The 19,651-nt window shown below is 44.4% G+C and overlaps 2 protein-coding genes and 1 pseudogene across 2 annotated transcripts in view; 1 reads left to right on the forward strand and 2 right to left on the reverse strand.

The window, feature by feature from the left end:
• Nucleotides 1-5,027: 5,027 nt before the first annotated feature.
• The window catches only part of TMEM242 (transmembrane protein 242), a 28,138-nt gene continuing 13,514 nt past the window's right edge, over nucleotides 5,028-19,651 (reverse strand). The window contains exon 4 of the mRNA XM_039873879.1: nucleotides 5,028-5,556. Within this exon, the coding sequence (XP_039729813.1) occupies nucleotides 5,458-5,556 (99 nt within the window). The 3' untranslated portion in view covers nucleotides 5,028-5,457. The remainder of the gene's footprint in view (nucleotides 5,557-19,651) is intronic.
• Nucleotides 11,772-15,951, reverse strand: LDHAL6B (lactate dehydrogenase A like 6B). The gene has a single exon (XM_039873878.1). The coding sequence runs from the start codon at nucleotides 13,238-13,240 to the stop codon at nucleotides 12,095-12,097; it is 1,146 nt and encodes a 381-aa protein (XP_039729812.1). The 5' UTR covers nucleotides 13,241-15,951; the 3' UTR covers nucleotides 11,772-12,094.
• LOC120611460 (uncharacterized) lies at nucleotides 17,043-17,161 on the forward strand (annotated as a pseudogene).

Consider the following 19,651-nt stretch of genomic DNA (forward strand, 5'->3'; position numbering starts at 1 on the left):
CCTGTCCTCCCTCCCGTCCTCTTTGCTCCCTTCTTTCCCTCTATCCCTTCCCCTTCCCTCTCTATCTCCTTCCTTCCTTTCCTCTCTCCCTCTTTTCCTCACCCCGCCCTCTCCTCCTTACTTCCTATTCTTCCTAAGGGCTCTCCTGGGCTTCGTCTTGAACCTGAAGAAACAGCCAGAGCGAATGCCTGCGTCATTCAGGGACGTAGGTGTTTCTCTAAGGTCTCACCTGATCCTGTGTTTTTAACCCAGCCTTTCGCTCCCTGATCCCTCAGTAATATTTGAAATATTGAGAAGTTAAAGCAAACGAATGTGCTCCTGTGATATGGAGTCTGCCCCAACTCATCGTTAGCAGACACATCAGAGACGTCACATTTGGTCAGTCCCCACGGGTTTGTTGAGCCAGAGCCCCGTCTTGCACATCGGGGTGGCATCTACCTCCAGCTCTGGGTAAGCCTGGATGAGGTGCCGTGATCCCGCCCCCACGCATCCCGCCTGCCGGCGTGGAGCCGTCCTTGTCACTGACTATGCTGCATCACCGTGACCCCCTCTTAAACAGGGGTCGGTATGTGATGACGTGCTCTTGCCACGGATATTGTGCCACACTCATAATAAAATTCATGGAAAGAGGATCAGGGCTGGCCCAGGAGCAAGCTCAGAGCGAAGGGCGTCCTCGGTCATTCTTACATTTGAAGAGAGGTCTTCTTTCGGCGTTGCATGAGATGTGCCACACTAGCGTTGTCTTAGCTTTGTGAGCTCTGTCACAACGAAACGTCTCTAGTAGCTGAGCCACTGTGGACTGAAGGGAGATGGAAGGACACAGGCAAGGGGCACAGCGGTGACGGTCCACATCGGTAAACACACCACAGGGTTCCAGACGGGGCTGTCTGCCACCTGGGCTTCGCTCGCAGCGGAATCAGAGGGATCCAGCCCCTACAGCGGGGACGGCTGGAGAAGACAACCAGTAGCAACGAAATAAAAACAAGCACATTCCCATCGCCCAAGCTGGCAGAGCAAAGGGGCCCTGCAGAGTCTGGCACAACTGGGTAAGAACTGTCAAGTCCCAACTTTCTTTCATACTCAGTTGCTTCAACGTTCTCCTCGTAGACAGCCTGCCACACGTGCTGGGGACCCGGGTCTGCAGCCGAGCCTCTCCTTCCAGGAAGCCCACCTGGATGTGCGCCGTGGAGTGTGTCTGCGGGCTGCAGGCCGGGAAGCCGGGGTCAGAGGCAGTGTGAAGATGAGTTTTGAGAGCGTTTTCGGATGGGAAGGTAGTAGGTGTTCCATAAACGTGCCGAGATCTCTCGGTTTGCCTGACTTAGTGTCTTAGGAAAGTCAGTTAAGAGTGGCCTCACTGTCATTCAGAACATGATACACCAACCTCTTGCCTATTTTTTTAGCGTTGTTTTCTTTTTTAGTGAGTGATCATGTCTCACCAAATGATAATGAGGCCAAGGGCCCCGACCTGGCTTATGTAAGAAATATAGATTAAGGTCCCGAGTCCCTCCGTTAATGCTGGGATAGAAAAGTTGAAACTATATGTGCTTCTTGGTAGCTGCTATTCTAATTTTCTCCAAACCCAAGTGAATTTGCCGTCAGACAAAATTTACCAACAGCCTCACTCATTATTACGGATGAATGTCACCGCTTGCAAGAGACGCTTACCGTCCTCCCTACTCACAAAATCACAGCCTTTGATAATTAATCCTGATAACACCAATACAGAAACCCAAATATTTGACATATTATTCAGTGACTATTGGAGAAAGGGAAAAAAAAATCTCATTTGAACATAATACTATAAAAATGTATATTTTGTTGCCTTTCATGAGAAATACAAATATTTGGAGAAATATTTGTTTTTTAATTTTACCTAGCTATTTTTTATTTGTACTTATTTGTTTTACTTTTAGAGAAGATACATGAAAATGAGGTGAAAATATACAACATTCTCCATGAATGTACAACCAAACCTAGGAGATTAATTTTTGCCCCAAGTGAAATAACTAAATTCAGTGGATTTTAATTACTTTTGTCCCCATGGGCTTTCCCCCCCTCTCAACTTCTTATATTTTCCCCTTAGGTTGCAATGATTAATTTGCAAGTTGAGTCCCATACTATCCATGAAACTAAGCAGAATGTGTGACAGGTGGGGAGAGTAAATGACACCTCTTGACTGAGTAGGTAAAGAAAGGTTTTTCCCACCAGGTCGGCGTGATGGGGAGGGTCACTTGCGGCCACACCTCAGCTCAGCTCTGCTGGGCCTCTGGCTTGCTCGCCTCTGTGTCATTAAAATCCATGTTTCTAGTACAGATAGGCTGCTAGGCATCTTTTGAGGCAGATTCCATGCCCTATTTTTCATTCCCAGGCTGTTCAGAAACTGCATTTTCTTGACTGAAAATAACAGCAGTCCAGAAATACAGTTTTTCAGAGCAGCAATAACTTACAAGACACGTTTTTCTCTCGAATAAACCCCGAGGCCTTGGAAGTCGGCCCTCTCTGCCCACTGCGTTCCCTCAGTATTGCTTGTTTTCCCTACCAGCTTTTTTTGGGGGACTGAGATTCTAAATGTAAAGCTTAACGCTCAGCTGGTGTAAGCAACATTCTTACTGAAAGCTGCCTTAATGTTGGCTTACACACGGAATGGAAATGGCTTGTGTTATCCAGCCTTTAAAAAATTTCTAGTGCTCAGCCTCCATGAAATGGATTGCTTATGGGGAGATAATGTCTGTTCCATTCCTTTTTAAGTCTGTGAAAAATGTCATCCTAGTTAATAGGGTGATTAAAACTCTTTATGCTCCAGGAGATAAATGTGATTATGTTTGTCATACTCTACCCAAGATAAAGACAGCAAAGAAGGCAAACTTGAAATTCCGTAACATTTCCTCTCTTCCATATCCAGGAACATTCAGAACTCAATACACAGATGGTACTTCACATAAAGAATAACATTATCTGTTAAACATTTTTCCTTTCCATTAACCAATTTAACAATATGCCTCTGGTATAAAAGGAATAGACAAATGACTAAATCTTCTGATATCTGAGTTTTAGTACAGAAAAATACTACTTTAATCACATTGATCGTTTTCTTTTTAATTTTCATCTTTGTTGCTTCATTTTTGCTTTTAAAATGCAACTGGAGCTTATGCTTGGTACCTAGTCTAGGGACTCTGTCCCCATCAACCTTCCCTCAGCAGGTGATTCACGAACATTCTTATGTGAGTCCTCTGCCATCCTTCAGGGACCATAGCTATATATGGAAAGGGTTTTGAAACACGCATGTCACACGAGTAAGTAAGCATTCATTCCTTCAGGCCTCCCACACGCTAGCCCCCGTGGGGACAGAGTGCACCCACCATTGCCCCTGGCTCCCTCCCAGGGTCTGGCTGCCATCAGCATCCTGCTGTCACGGGTCTACAAACCCTGACAGGAGTCCCTACCCTCAAGGAGCTTAAGAGGCAGGAATGTCTTAAATAGAATCATGATTAATAATGATTTTCCCTTTTATTACCCCAGACAAGCTAGAAATTCTCATTTTCTCCTACCCAGTGGAGGGCTTTTAAAAATCAATACCTATTCTCCATCTAAGAAAACTGAAAATCCAGATTCCAGCTGTAAATAGTTTTAGGTAGCCCCCATTCAGGGGAATCTAGACCCAAACTAATAATATGGACAGAAACCTACTCACTTTGCTGCTGCCTTTCGCCATTTCATTCAAAGGCTAGTCTGGGAGAGGACATCGAGAAGACACGACCACCGGCTGACCTGAGCTGGGCCCGGACGACTGGAGGCTCCCTGTGCCCCGTTTCTGGACCGTGCATTCCGCTTGCCCTGGGACAGAGATGGGGTGCTGAGACTATGCGGATGGGGGATGCGACCGACCCCAGTTAGAGGATCAGCCCCACCTCTCAAGATTCTGGCGGCAGGTGCAGCCGCACAGGACAAGCCTCATACGTTCCCCTGGTCACCAAACCTGCCGCCGGCCACCTGGAGTGGCCACCCCTCGCTTCGGTCTCTCCCGGCCCTTTGTGTAAGGGGGTGGGTTTCAGGTGTTCCCCAGAGAGCTCCGGAGGAGGCTGCCAAGCGACAGATAGAAATCTCTCTTCTAGCAGAGAGTTAGTTAAAAATGAAAGACGGGTGAAATTTTGGTGTTCCACAGCCCCGATACAGTTCAGTCCTTTCCGCTCAGTCCTGGGTTTTTAACAGGCTACCTGTGCATCCCAGACGCTGAATGTACCTACTGAATTGACAGTACGGCAGTTTTAGGAGGGCGACACGCATGGCCCAGAGAAAAATGTTATGCACTTGACATTTCATTTAAAATTCTCCTTAAAACTAAAACGTTTCATTATAACAGATTAATTTCAAATATATGTTCTTAAATCTGACTGCTAATTAGGGCCTAAGCAATTATAAAGAAATCGCACAATTCATATTCAATGAGAGGCTATTCTTCTGAACATAGATATATTATTTTTCTTTAAAAAATTCAAATCTCCAGTAAAAATAATTGCATATAGACACCCAGTTTTCTGTAAGAGGTGGAGGACAGGAAGGGGTCGGCTGTGTATTTAAGAGTTTGTCAACAGCAGTTTCATCAGCAAAGTGTACTAAATACTATTGAGCCTGAATATGTAACTTTCTGGTGAAAAATATTTGTTAAGGTGACAACCAGGCTATTTTTACATTGACGACTGAGACAAAACTACAATCTGTCAGTCAATGTTTGGGGACCCAGAACCAGTTTATCAGAATAGTACATTTTATACCCATTATCCTTATTTTAGGGTAACTATAGCTGTTCAAGTTATCACAGTCTGTTACTGGCTTTTGTCTAAGAATTGACAGGATCTTAAGGTGAGGTTATCAGGTAAATAACTAGCATGTGCAAAGCAAAAACCACATTCAGAGCAGAACACCACCCGCTGCCCGGAGAACACCACTTACCTACTTGCCTGGCCCTTTGGAGTCTGCCGGACGGGAGCAAGGCTCCCAAGTTCTGACAGTCACACACTGACAAGAAAGGCCATTGAAATCCATTTAATTAGACACACTGAGGTACTGCAGCTATTAGGGGTCTGTTTATAAAGATTTCCATCGTCGGTTTTTATAAATTTTTTTTTAGGTACAAAACTTGGTTTCAACTGTTAGAGTCATAAACAGAGTATTTCCCCAGGGAGCTCCTCCACACAGAGAAGTAACCTAGATAATCATTTTTAAGCAGTCTTCTAACTTTGGAGAAACTTTACCTTCCCCTCAACAGACAGCACACACACACGTGCGCCCACATGGATTTGAAAGTAGAGCACAAGGAAAGACTGCGGGCCTCCCGCGCAGACACTAAACGGCATCCACCCCACAGCTTCGGTCAATCTGCGCATCTCTCTGAGAAACCAGAGTCTCTTTGCTGTTTGGCGTAGCCACCCTTTTTGGAATTCATCCACCGTGCCCATCTCATTTGGATTTCAATGCTTCCTCCCATTCAACAGCAGATGCGGAGTTCTTGGGAATTGCTGGAAATATTGATTGCATTTTACTTCGAAACTCTTTCATCTAAAAGAAGGAGAAAAAAAATCCATCATCAAATGTTAAAGGGAGGGGAAAAGAGCCGAACAATTAGGGCCGAATACCACTGCTGAGCGGGTATGTCAGTTTGTGGGTACAGAGCGAAGGAAGACCAATAAAAGGTAAGAATCTGTATCCCAGCTACCTTGAAAGGAAACGAGATACACCTCTTCTTTGAAGTATAAATCTGTTGGGCCTTAAATAACATAAAACTCCACTCTGAATCTAGAAAGCAACAGGATGTAAATTGTCAACCCTTCATGATATTTATTCCCCAGCAGAAGCACGGTGTGTATTGTTGGCTTTCATAAATAAAGATGCAGCTGAGAATGAAATTTCTGTCTATCTGAATACATGAATATACTCAGGCCATTCGGTTAGAATTTTAGATCCAGAGGGAAGAAGGGGTGAGAAGGGGGTTAATAAGAAGAATGGATCAACGCATGGTGGAGAGCCTCGCATGTTTTTATGTGCCAGTGTGGAAAATTCTAGGCAGAGGTTTTACTAGGAGAGGTTGATTTGGAATCTGAGAGTTGGAGCAGCAGGTTCAAAGATCTTGACGCATTTCCCATTTAGGAAAAAAAAAAGTGGAGCTCACTGCCGGAGTTAATTTTATATAAGCACACTCTTTGATGCTGAAGCAAACCTGACTGGTTTGCAACGTGAAAACAAAATATAGAAACTGTTCTTGGAGTTATTTCTAAACAGACCTTGTCTCTAATCCTAATGTAACAGAAATGTATACGTACATCAGATTCATCAAATGAATCTTCGGCTAACAACTTTGAGAATGATGTTAATATCATGTATAGGAATGCTACATTTTCTAGGATTTGACTCTTTCGGCGATTGAGAATTACGATATTTTGTAAATGGAAATACCACAACTAAAAACAGAATGCTATAAATAGAACGATGTCATTTGTTTCCAAAGACTATCGATATACTAGAGCAATGAGAAAATAATAATAAAGGGGAGATATTCAGTGGCAAACCTTGAGGGTGAGGTTAGGACCATAATCTGCGAGTTCTCTCGGGGTAAACGCTGCAGCCACAGGTGCTGCCGCCGAGTATTCTCGGGGCAAACGAGAAACGGGTCAATTAACATGCAGAGTCAACCTGAAGCACTGGCTCCACCTAAAATGCACACTGCCCGCTGGGAGGGGAACACTAATTTATGGGAGCTGGATAATTTTTACATTAGAGAGCACTGGCCACATGCTCTTTGGTTCGTTCTTTTTACTCTCCATGGCCCTGTGGTGAAGACGGTTCAGAAGCATAGCACTACCGCTTTCTCAGCAGCCACGTCCCAGCCAACTCCCTGAGGGCCCAGATGTCCCCGACAGGGCTCGCGAAGCACCTGGACGCATCGGCCACACGCAAGCCACTTCTCAGAGTGGCTGTTTTGAGAGTGGCCTAATTTTGCTTTATGTTGATGCTTATTTATTTCAATCTGAAGCTGACTCCTTACCTCATTTCCAAATTTGTAAATTCCTAGGCATTTATTCCGGTCATCTCAGCACGGCTGCTAGCAGCGCAGACTCTCGCGTCAGACCTCTCTGTGCAAGTCCTAGCTCCGACACGTGGGAAAGCTGCTTATTTTCTCAAAGCACCAGTCTCCACGTGTGTAGAATGGACTTGCGAGGAGTGAGTTAATGCACATGAAGCACAGCACCTAACACGCGGCAAGTGTTCAGTCTACATTGTCATTACAGCATCATCAAAATATACGTGCTATGTTTCAAGAACACAGCTCATATGGATATACGTATAATGGTCTGTTTATTTAAAGCATTATTTCAGTTACATATCATTTTGGCTTAAATATCCTGACACTAGGAGATGCCTAAGGCTACCCGCCTCGTGTCGTCTGTAAGAGGTCCATGCCAGCCACCTCGCTGTGGGTCCCGCATGCCATGTGCACATGGGCTGGCCAGCCCCTTCTTCCGGGCAGCTCCCTAGTTTGTGCTGCGATGAACTCTTCTCTACCTAGAGTCAGTACTGCATTCCTGCGGAGGGACTGGAAATGCTGGGTGTTTTGGTTGTCACAATCACAGGGGACTACTACTTTTGTATGGTGGTGGAGGGGAGGGCATGGATGTTAAATGTCCAGGATGGCCCACAAAAAGAACTGCTTTGTCTAAAATACCAACAGTGCCCCACTGGGGGGCCCTGCACAAGACTATCTCAGCTGAAAGGCGGCCGTCTCTCTGGGGGGATTTGCAACGTGCTGCCTGGTCCTTACCCTCCACTTTTCTGGTTGAACATCTGTTACAACTAGGCCTAATGACAGAGGTTTCAAATGGAGTGTCGCTCAGCCAGAACATGGTCAGAACCGTCTACCGCTCCTCCTCCTTTCTCGGTGACATGGAACAGGGTCAGTTGCTGAGAAGGGTGAGCTTGGGAAACCCAGATGAGGCCCGGGTAGGAGAACAAAGCGTGGCTGCTCTACTCCAGCATGGTTCTGGTCCCATTTTCTCCTCCTGGCCCTTTTTCTCTTTCCTCTCATTTTCCCAGTATTGTATTATTCACATGTTCCTAGGTCCTACGTGAGTAACTGAATCACTAGAAGGAATCGTATCTCAAAGACAGACAAGTAGGAATAGGTAGGCTTTAGAGCGAGGTAAAGGAAGCAGGGCAAGCGGGACAAAGAACGCCAGTTAGCCCTCTTTAATTCCACAGTGGTGGAAACAGAAATCAGGGTCTACATTTGCCTTATAAACAGGGCCTCAAGTTGCTTTAAACAATGGGACCCCACAGAAGGGTTTAAAGCTTATGTTATTTATGTTATATGCACAGTAAGTGAAAACCTTCAGTTTTTTCACCGATATCAATTTCTGACCTGGTTCAGAGAAGGCGTTGGTCTTATCGCTCTTCTCACAGCATGCCCCTGCTTACGAGCACACTTGAAGAAAGCCTTAGGGATTGAGGGTACTTAAGCAAATTTGGTTATAAACGTACCGAATTCTATGATTACAATCACTGCTACTGACATAAAACCATCCCCCTACTCTATACCCCCAAAGTTTGGTGAAGATGCGCACGCTGGGAACTAGAGTCCCACCCAACCTCTCGGGTTTACTCTGAAGCATCTTCCAAACTCTGGGATCTCTTCCCTGTGATCTTGCCTTCCCTCTTTCCCCTGACCAGGAAGAACATCTCCGTGGCTGTGGACCACAGGGCTAGTCTTGTGAGCAGGGCCGCTGTGCGCTGCTCCACAGGGGCTGCATCTTTAAGTCCCAATGTTTGTGTCCAAAAGCTCTGGACTGTAATATTAGAAAGTACCACTGTCTGAGGCCGTTCTCAAATGGAGTGTCCTGACAACTGAGAAATATATTGCAAGTATTTTGTCACTAATTTGGACATTCTGAAGACTGGATACAATTGATGCTTTGGATATTAGAACAGATTCAAGATTCTATCTCTAATAATGTCACTCTCATTAACATTTCAACAGCTTCTTGAAGGGCCGTGTGGTCAGTATGCCAGGAGTGAAATACAGGCTGTGCCACCTACCTACCATGCACATGTTAGCGGGAAAAACAATGTGAAAACTTTTGGTCTAGTACATGGTGTGCTGGAAAATTACTTAAAAGCTTCAGGATATGTCCTAATTAATTTCATAAAATCTTTACATCACTGATTCTAATAAATAGGCAGTCATTGGAATTAAAAGCTCCAAGTTTTGAAGTACCTTTGCAATTGACTATTTCCTTACTTTATCGATTTCCTTACTCATGGGAGCAGGCCCGCTGCTGACCTCTGTGCTGGGGTTAGAGTGAGGAAAGGTTTACCAAAGGGTCCCCAACCCCCAGGCAGCGGACCGGTACCAGTCTGTGGCCTGTTAGGAACCAGGCCACACAACAGGAGGAGAGTGGTGGGCAAGCCAGTGAAGCTTCTTCATCTGTATTCACAGCCACTCCCCAGCGCTAGCATCACTGCCTCAGCTCTGCCTCAAATCGTCAGGCATCACATTCTCATAGGAGCACCAGTCCCTGGTGCCACAAGAGTTGGGGACCGCTGCTTTATAGGATCAACTGATCAACTGGGATCAACTGAGAAAGCCTTTGGACATGTCAATAATTACAGTGCCAATGGTAATTTTGAGGAACCTGAAAATTCAGCTTCTTCATAAAATAAAACAAGACTATAAATGTTACCTGAACAGCAGCAATAATGTCTGCCATATGGGAGGACCTACGTGCCAGGCACTGCACCAAGCATTAGACTAAATAATAGTCTTCACGACTGTACGTGGCAGAAATGAGGACCACCACTTCACAAATGAGAAGCCAGAAGTGAGAGAGGTTAACCCATCCATGTGACATGGTTTATAATAAGTATGACTGCCTGACTGATGTCCACGGCTCTTTCCCAACCATCACTCTGGTTCTGTGCCCTGGAAAGACACGGTACCTCTGTGACCTTTACTACCAACTTTCACTAAAAATGACTTTGAAAAACATATAATATACTCCTCTTGCAATGGTGACCATTTTATTTAGAATGGCATGGCATGCTTACTAAGAGCCAGTACTCACCCACCTGTGGATACAGGGCACGTTATGTTTTTCCACCCTCTCGAAGTTAGGTAACCACGTGACCAGTTCCAGCTAACGAAATGTGTGTCGCTTCTAGGGTGAAGCATTTAACTGCAGGTGTTGATTCTCCGGGCCTCCCTTCCCTTTCCACAGCGATCATGAAAAGCTGAGTTGCCAGGGTGGGACCTCGAGATCAAGGCAACCTGAGGGACGAAGCCAGCCTGTGGAGGGCAGCTGCCCTGGAGAGCCGTGTAAACCCACAGAGGATTTTCCATAAGACAGAAAGGAAGATTTGTTATTTTATTTAAGCCACACATTTGGAGACTGTTTTTTTCTGTAGCATAACCCAAACTATCCTGACTGACATTAATGGTGAAGAGAATTACAAAATAGACATAAGGTATGCTCTGGTGCTCTTCAGTGGGACATCACATTTGGCTGAAACATGACTGAATTATAAACTCCAGAGCTGGAAAAAGGAGAAGAGGTACTCTGTGCAGTTGAGCTTAAAAAGCTCTCATAAGTACCTGGAACCGCCACCCTTCCCACTTCCGGGGTGCTCAGTACATCAGTTAGTCCCATCACATAACACTGCTTCCTGGGGAGTCAGAATATTTCTAGCTGTTCTCAATGAAGTAGTATGAGAACTCTGATCAGCATGGTTTGGGGGGCAGATTGCTGTCTTATGTCTACTTGACTAGATTCAACAAAGCAGAACTGGCTTAGTTTAGAGGGCAGATGCTGAGACCTTTCACTTTTGATTAGGCCTGTGCTATCCACCTGGATCCTGAGATATGTTTGAACATACGATATTATTTATTTAATATTCAATTGCATTAGGAAAGTTAACATACATTAAAAACTCACCTTCTTATTTTCTAAGTTATTAGTACTATCATGAATCTTCACTTTCTCTAAAACCCTCACTGTATCACAGGCATAAAGTCTAGAATCTGTAGTAAAGTCAATTGATTTAGGAATAAAATTGAAATGTATAACTTTTTGAGAAATACAATCCTTGAAATACTCATTAAAACTTTTTATGACAGTGACTAACAACAGGGGACAATTCAAAAGCAAAAGCTTTCTGTTAATGTAAGGTTAAACTGGGCTACAGGGTGGGGCCAGGGCCCACTCTGCTACTAAGGCTCAACCCAATAAGAACAATTCATAACATGCTTCCTGATTTAAAGTGCTAACAGGTCAGGTTCTCAGAGGCATTTCTAAAATGATTTCAGTCAGGCTTTATTTTTCAGAACTGAAAAATTTGGGGGATGTTTTTCTCTACCAAATAAATGACAGCAACTGTGCCATGTCTGACTGTCAGGACTCTTCCTAAAAGCTTTATATTTTACTGCATTAAATACTTCATAACAACTACCAATCTGATCACTGTTATTTCCATATTTTAACCTAATGATCCTGCTTCACTGGCATAAGAGTGCACACTACACACATACACACACACGCACACACACAAGACATACTTGGCAGCTACCATTTCATGATGACTTTTTAAAGGCCCTGCTTGATAGGCTGTCACAGAATAAAGGCAGCTAATGGCTCCATTACAGAAAGTACTTCTGTGTGTACACTTTTATATTGTGGAAAGTTGTAACATTTTAAATATACAAATAAATGTAGTAAATAACCCAGCCAGAATGGAAGAATTAACATGTATTTAATAAAGAGAATCAGAATTTCTATAACATGACAAACACCTACATCTTACATTTAAGACCTAACGGCAACTACCTATAGATTCAAAGCAAGTACTGGTACCTCAGTGGTACAAAAAGAACCTTCTTTGATGAAGTAGCTTAAGAACTGTTTTTTTAAAAAAAAAATCTGAATGCTAAATAAGAGTTGGGGGGGGCTAAATAAATGGGGCAGTCACACTACTGTTTCTAACTTTTAAGAATTTAAGGTTATTCAAAATGTGACATATACAACCCTATAACTTCAGAATGGCAGATTTAACAACTTTAAAACTTTAAGTCCTTCTGAAGCTTCCAAAGCGTTTCTGCACTCTTCTTCAGACGAGCCTCTTCTTCGGGAGTCAGCTTCACCTTTATAAGGTCGGTAATACCATTCTCTCCCAGGACACAAGGAACACTGAGGGATACTTCTTCATTTATTCCATAGAGACCCTTAACTATGGTGGAAACTGGATGCACTCTCTTGAGATTCTTCAAAATGCTTTCTGATAAATCAGCTACAGATAGGCCAATGGCCCAAGAAGTATAACCTTTCATCTTAATTATGTCATACGCACTGGCAATCACATCTTTGTGGACATTGTTCCACTGCTCGGGATCTTTATCAGTTCCTATGTGCGAGTTCAGATCCTTCAGAGGGACGCCGGCGATATTCACTCCACTCCACACAGGAACACTTGAGTCTCCATGCTCTCCAAGGATCCACCCATGGCAGCTTTCAGAGTGGATACCAAGCTTCTGCCCAATCAAGAAACGAAAACGGGCAGTGTCCAGATTACAACCACTTCCAATAACACGGTTTTGGGGAAATTCACTCAACTTCCAGGCTACGTAAGTTAAGATATCCACTGGATTGGAAACAACAATCAGCTTGCAGTGAGGGCTGTACTGAATAATATTAGAAATAATTGATTTAAAGATGGCCACATTTCGCTGCACTAAATTAAGGCGAGTTTCTCCTTTTTCCTGCCGTGCACCTGCTGTGATAACCACGACGTTGGAGTTTGCAGTGACAAGATAATCTTTACTGCAAACAATATTTGGCATTTTCATGAAAGGACTGCCATGTTGAAGATCCATTGTCTCGCCCTTCACCTTGTCTTCAGAAGCGTCCACCAAGGCAAGTTCATCACTCAAGCCTTTAAGCAGGATGCTGATAGCACAGGCCATGCCAACCGATCCAGTTCCTATAATGGAGATCTTATTGCGATGAACACCCTCCTCTGAAGTTAGATTACTCATCAGCTCACCCTTGACAGTTGCCATCTCGGACACGGGAATAACGGGCCAAGCGCCCCTGAGTGGGATGTAGGCTGTCTGGCGGGGAAATGGTGCCATCCGCAGACACAGGAAATTCGCTCTAGCAGTGCCCACTCTCCCGCTGGCCCGCAGGACTCCCATAGCCCAGCTCATGGCCACTCAAGAGGTGATACGAATGGAGGAGAGTGGCAGGTAGGCTTCAAAGTGTGAAGGAAGGGAGCCAGGGACCGTTGGCCACGTCCTCAGCCTGCTACTGCGGCTGCGCAAGGCTGCGGGGCGTTGGACGCCCCATCAGCCAGCTACTGCGGCTGCGCAAGGCTGCGGGGCGTTGGACGCCCCATCAGCCAGTTACTGTGGCTGCGCAAGGCGGGCCTATCTCTCAAGGGCTTCCGCACTGCTCTGCTCTCAGGGAGGCAGTAAAAGGACATCTTCAGCAAATGAATTCTGGAGTTAAAGTTTTATAAACATGAATTATCTTCAATATTTAATGTGTATCATGGGCCAACCCAGATCCCTGGGATTACTGCTTTTGTATTTTTAGTGTGTGTGCCAGGTAAAACTGCTTTCATTAAGTATAGATGAAAAAAAGGTTAAATTTTCTGAACTATAACCCTGTCAGGAAGAGTTAAGGAGCCTGTACACGGTCTCCCGATGGCCGCCTGCACCACGGGGATCCTGTTCTACGTTGTATCTATCCAGTTTGAGAACCTTCTACGTGGATTCCATTGCCCTTGTGCCAGTCAAAACCATAACCCACAACTATGGGGAAGTTACAGAAGCTTGACAACAGGGTAAGGGGCCGACTGTGAGCTAGTCTAATACCAAAAGCTTACGTGGAGAAGCTGTCAGCTTCTTTCTCCCCACTTATAAACTGAATTCTGGCCATGAAAGGATTGCTCAAAGTTCTCGTCTCCTAAGAGAGCAATGTTCTCTCTCCTAATGGGGCTCTTGGTACACATGGTGAGCTCTCATGGTCAGCAAAAAAAGATTTCAGTTTTAGAACACGGGATCTTGACAAGATATTGTATACTCAGGACTTGAAAAGCCATTCTCATTCTTCCTGCCACTGAAACGCTGTCCAGGAAGAGAGAAAGACTAAGTAAAGAATTTAGTGAGGGGTCAGGAAAGTGTGGCAATTAGTAGAGTTCCTGCAATCCTATTTAAGTGTGACTCACTGGCACTTAACGCAGGGACCACACAAGCTCTGTGACACTCGTAATGGTAAGAGCACCAGATATAAGAGTTCTCGCCACACCATGGTAACCATTTGTGAAATTAAAAACGGGAATTTTAAAAATGATCATCTTAATGGTGGCCAACATTTCAGAGGGATCCTTTTAAAAGACCGATTTTTGATAGCTATCGTTTCTTTTATTCTAGTCATAACTTGAAATGTTTTAACCTGATGCCTGTTCCCACCCACCTTCTTCCTATGATTCCTTTGACCAGTCAAGTCATTTTCCAAGATAAGTGTTCTTGAGGTTGAAATTCAAGGACATAAAGACTCTTAGCTAGATGGCTTCTTTCTACAGTAATTTTCTTTCTAAAGTTTGAACCTCTTCAGAAATACAATCTCTATGAGAGCTGCTTCTTCAGTTTTTCCCCTTAACCACAACTAAATCAATTTTGAGAAGAAAAAAAAAAAATACACTCTCCAAAATAAACATACCTCAAACAAAGCAGTTTTTTTTTTCTTAGATACTAAGTCTAGAGATAAGAACCAAGAAAGATGAAGAGATATACACGACCTCCACGGGAGATTTAGGTCTGCTCAAAGATGTGGGAAGCCAAACATAATTACACAGCTCCCCACCCTAATGACCTTCTAGCTTAGGTGGCTCATTATTTCTTTTGAATGGAAAACCTAACTCAAATTTTCTGTTCAAAATGCAGTACAATATTATAGCTGATGGCGGGATTATGCCATAGTACTTTTGGTTACCCGCTTAGGAGGAATGAAGTAGGAAATGAAGATGACCAGCGTGTCTCTGGACCAAGAAGAGTTAACTAAGTCATTCTTTTCCTTCCAACTAGACTCTCACTTCCAGCTTCCTAGCCCTTTTTCTGCCTAGGAGTCCAGTTTAAATACAGATGCTCCTCAACTTATGATGGGGTTATGTGCTGAGAAACCCATTGTGTGTTGAAAATACTGTAAGTCGAAAATGCATTTCATACACCTAACTTACCGAACTTCACAGCTTAGCCTAACTTACTTTAAATGTGCTCACTTACATTAGCCTACAGGTAGGCAACATCATCTCTGTCACTGTCCATCATCACAAGAGAGTACTGTACCACATATCACTAGGCCAGGAAAAGATCAAAATTCAAATTTTAAAGTACAGTTTCTACTAAATGGGTATCACTTTTGAGCCATCATAATGTCAAAAAATCGTTAGTTAAACCATACGTCGGGCCCATCTGTGGTTCATCTTCTAAATCTTCTACAATGCCCCGAGCAGAATTGACTTTTAAAATCTTGTACCACCAAAGTATTTTGTAATTAAATGTAATTACTTAAGAATTTGTCACTCCCAAAAGGATCACCTTTTACTTACCAGCATATTCCTGTCCTCTAGAACAGAGCGTGGTCCATGAATAGGGATTCAGTAAATGTTTGTGACAGAAGAGAAAAAGTAAATAACTATAGAACTGAGTTAAGTAAGTCTAGAGGACTGAAAGGTGAGAGAGATGGAAAGGCACTGAGTAAAGGAGTAAGTCAAAACATACAGGTGTCTGGGTTTCTTAGCGAGGTTGATGCATACATTTCAGATAAAGCTATGGCTAAGAGAAAGATTCCTTAACTATTCTCAAAGCTAACACCTACCTTTACCCAGTTAGAATATACAAAAAAAAAGGAAAAAAAAAATTAACAGTGCTAGAAACACAGTAAATACAATGGCAGAGAGAATATTTTTATCCTTTAAAGTTGTTTAAATGTTTTATCCTCTGGAAAGCTTTAAAAAAACTATGCACGAAACCCTCGACTTGCAAAAAAAAAAAAAATCAATGAAAGTGGTGTTACTTAATATTATAAACTGGTCTAAAATAGGCTCTAAACTCACCAGTATACAGGCAAGACATCACACAATTATTTTAAAAGTCTTCTTTGTGATTTGAAAGTCATAAAATGCAAATTGGAGTTTTCAAACAAATTTGTGGGCTGCGATTCTGTTGCTCGTAGATACTAAAATCTATGTAACTATGTAATCTTTGTGTGGGGTTCTTTACAAATTCCAGCACCTGAAAGTATACTCCTTTGTCAGCAATACTGGGAATGCTGGGGAAGGACAAAAGCAGGGCCACAAAGCTTTGTCCCTTGAATAAAGGTAGACTGTCAACTCAGAAAGCAACACTAGGGTCAACTTCCGATTTATGGTATTCAAACATTATAACATGAATTGGCAAGCTCTATTAAATCTTATTTTTGTCCCTTAAAGGCATCATCTTACACATAATTTTTGGTGCAGTGTAAAAGAGCTGCTTGTATTAATCATAAAAATGAGAAAAAAGTAGTTTACTGTGGCATAAAACACAAAAAACAAGTCATTAGTATGTGTGTAAACATCTCAAATCTTATCTAAAAATTGAGAACTTTTAACTTTATGGCTACAGGCTCTAACTGCATAGGTGTTTTATTAATCCACCCCTTTAATTTGCTGCTAGTGGATTAAGTAATAGAATACTGTAGTCCCAGTAACAACAGCTTTATTCATCTAAAAAAAAACTGACATGAAGAAAATCTTTGTGTATAGAAGTTACTTTCATTTTGAGGTAGAAACTTAAAGTTACCTTTATAAACCCTAAACTGCCAAAACAGATTAACTCCATGTTGTAAAGGTTAAAAATTAACTTGCCTCAAAACTCCAGCTACACAAAGAACAGAGTCAGCAGCAGGGAGGGGGGAGGGGTGCTCTGGGTGGAGGATCGGCAAGTCCAAGGCTCAGAGGCTAGAGTCTACAGCCATGCCACCCTGAACGTGCCTGATCTCGTCTGATCCTGGAAGCTGAGCAGGGTCGGGCCTGGTTAGTACTTGGATGGGAGACCACCTAGGAAGACCAGGTGCTGTAGGCATTAAAAAAAAAAACAAAACGGCTCAGAGGCTAGGAAGAACATGGCCTGTCAGCATGCCTGGAACTCCAAGTGTGATAAAGGCTTATGAGAGACACAGCTAGGCTCTCAATCGAAGTACTGACATGCCAGACCAGATCATTCTTTGGGGACCTGTCCTGTGCATTGTAGGATGTTTAGTGATGTCCCTGGCCTCTATCCATTAGATGCCAGTAGCACCCCCATGGTTATGACAACCAAAAATGTCTCCGGACATTGCCATATATCTTTAGCCCAGGGAGAAAGGAGTGGCAAGATCGCCTCTGGTTGAGTCAGTGAATAAGCGAGGCCAGGTCACAGAGGTACTCATAAACCATTCGAGGGACTTGGACTTTATTCTCAATGGAATAGGCAGCCGCTGAAAGGACAGAAGCTGTGTGATCACCCTTCATTCAACAGATGCTTACCCAATACCCGCTCTGATACAGATGCTGAGGATACAACAGTGGACAAGATAAATGAGGTCTCTACTCTTAGAATTTTCATTCTTTTTGCAAAGATAGATAAACCAAGAAAATGGTCAATATAATCTCATTTTGCAATAACTGCTGTGAAGAAAATAGGACAGTGTCAGAGAAAAACTGAGGGGTGGGAGTGAAGAGGCCACTTTAGACCAGATGGTCTGTAGAAGCTTCTCTGAGGTGAAATAAACTTGGGCTGGAACCCTGGATAGCAACGCAGAGCCAGCTGTGCCCGGGATGGAGCTTCCTGGGCAAAGCTAGAAAAAAGGCCCTGAGCAGGAACGAATCTGGTGTGAGGAAGGAACAGAAAGGCCTGGGGGCTGGGGGGGTGGTAGAGGAGGGGTAGCAGTGGGAGTGAGGGTGCGTAGTGGGAGGGGTGAAGGGTGGTTCAAGATGAGGTCATCGAGGGAGATGGGGCCACGTTCTGTGAGACCTCAGCAGGAGCCACTGAAGGGTTCTAATTAAAGGGGTGACATGATCTGACCTATATTTAAAAAATACCTCTGGCTGCTATGTGGAGAAAAAATCTAGAGGAAGTTCAGGAGAGGCCAGTTTCCCAGACAGGAAACTATTTCAGTACACTAGGCGACAGATGAACGAAGGCACGAGACGCAGCAGAGCCAATAAGCAGGACTGGCTCATGGACCAGATGAAGGGAGCGAAGGGAAATGAGGCTCTAAGATGATTCTCTGCTGAATTTTCCAGTTGAACAACTGAAGGGAGGGGAGTGGCACTGACTGATATGGGAAAGACTAAGGGAGGAGCAAGTGAGGAGGAGGTGAGGAACCAAGAGTCCCAGTTAGTACGCGGGTCACTGACGTGCCTGGGAGACAAGTACAGACGTGCGACATACAGTCGTGAGGCAGATCTGAAGGTCAGGCTGGAGCTACATTTCTGGGCACCATCAGATTGCACAGATTGTTTTAAATGCCAGGGGCGAGATGAGAGTACCAAGGGCTGGGGAACAGAAGAATCTACGTAGGAAGCCACTGACACTGACGTTTCGAGGCCTGCCAGGGGAGGAGCCAGCAAGGGAGACCCGCGAAAATGGCCAGTGAGGTAGAAGGTGTCTGAGAAGCAAAAGGACAGTGTTTCATTGAGGAGAAAATGCTCAGCTGTGTCAGATGTTGCGGAGAGGTCAAGAGGCAGAGGATAAAGACAAGACCTGGATCTGGCCACAAGCAGGGCACTGTGGCTCTGACGCCAGCAGTTTCAGGGGATGCTGGGAAAGATGCTGGACTGCGGAGGGAAAAGGGAAATCTGTCCTATGAAAGGAAGGAGACGAATGGGCTGGTAGCTGGAGGAGGCGGAGAAATATCAAGAAAGAGTTTTCAGTGGAGGCAGAAACTAGAGCATGTCTCCACACGCTGCAGCAGAGGGAAAAACTGACAATCAGCAAAGGCCGAGGATAATTACAGGAGTGAGGTCCTGGGGTAGGTCCCAGGGGTGAGATGGAATGCTCGGATGGTGGGTGGGAGGGATGGGGGCGCTCTGGTAGCAGCATGAACATTTTACCCGTAGGGGCATGAAGAAAGGCAGCACGTGGTATAGATGCAGGTGGAGGTTTGGGGAAGGCAAAGCCCAGTGCACTCGTGTGGAGGACCGTGGAGAGGCCAGGCAGAGCCAGGGAGGGGAGAGAGCAGTTGTGCTAATCATGGGGCAGGAAGGTGCTCCTAACCACAGTGGGGGTGGGGTGGGGGGTGAGGGAGCGGCAGACTGATGACCACCAGACACAGGGGTGAGAAAGAGTGTGGTCAAGAGTCGAATCCAGCTTTTCTCTATAGGCAGCTTTGTGGATGATGCCACCATTCACTGAGGAGTGACCCACGAGTAGGCTGGGAGTGGGGTACGGGTAGGGAGTGGGGTACAGGTAGGGAGTCGGGTGTGAGTAGACAGTTCAGAGGGAACACACACGATGCTTGCAGGACATCTAAGCATCAGTGTTCAGTCAAGTAGGCCCATGAGCCAGGAGCTCAGGAATCTGGGCTGGAGA

The sequence above is a fragment of the Pteropus medius genome, unplaced genomic scaffold, assembly GCF_902729225.1.
Source record: "Pteropus medius unplaced genomic scaffold, Ma_sr-lr_union100, whole genome shotgun sequence".
Lineage (NCBI taxonomy): Eukaryota > Metazoa > Chordata > Mammalia > Chiroptera > Pteropodidae > Pteropus > Pteropus medius.

Coding starts and splice junctions, on each gene's coding strand:
- LDHAL6B (XM_039873878.1), bottom strand. CDS start 13,240: ATGAGCTGGGCTATGGGAGTCCTGCGGGCCAGCGGGAGAGTGGGCACT.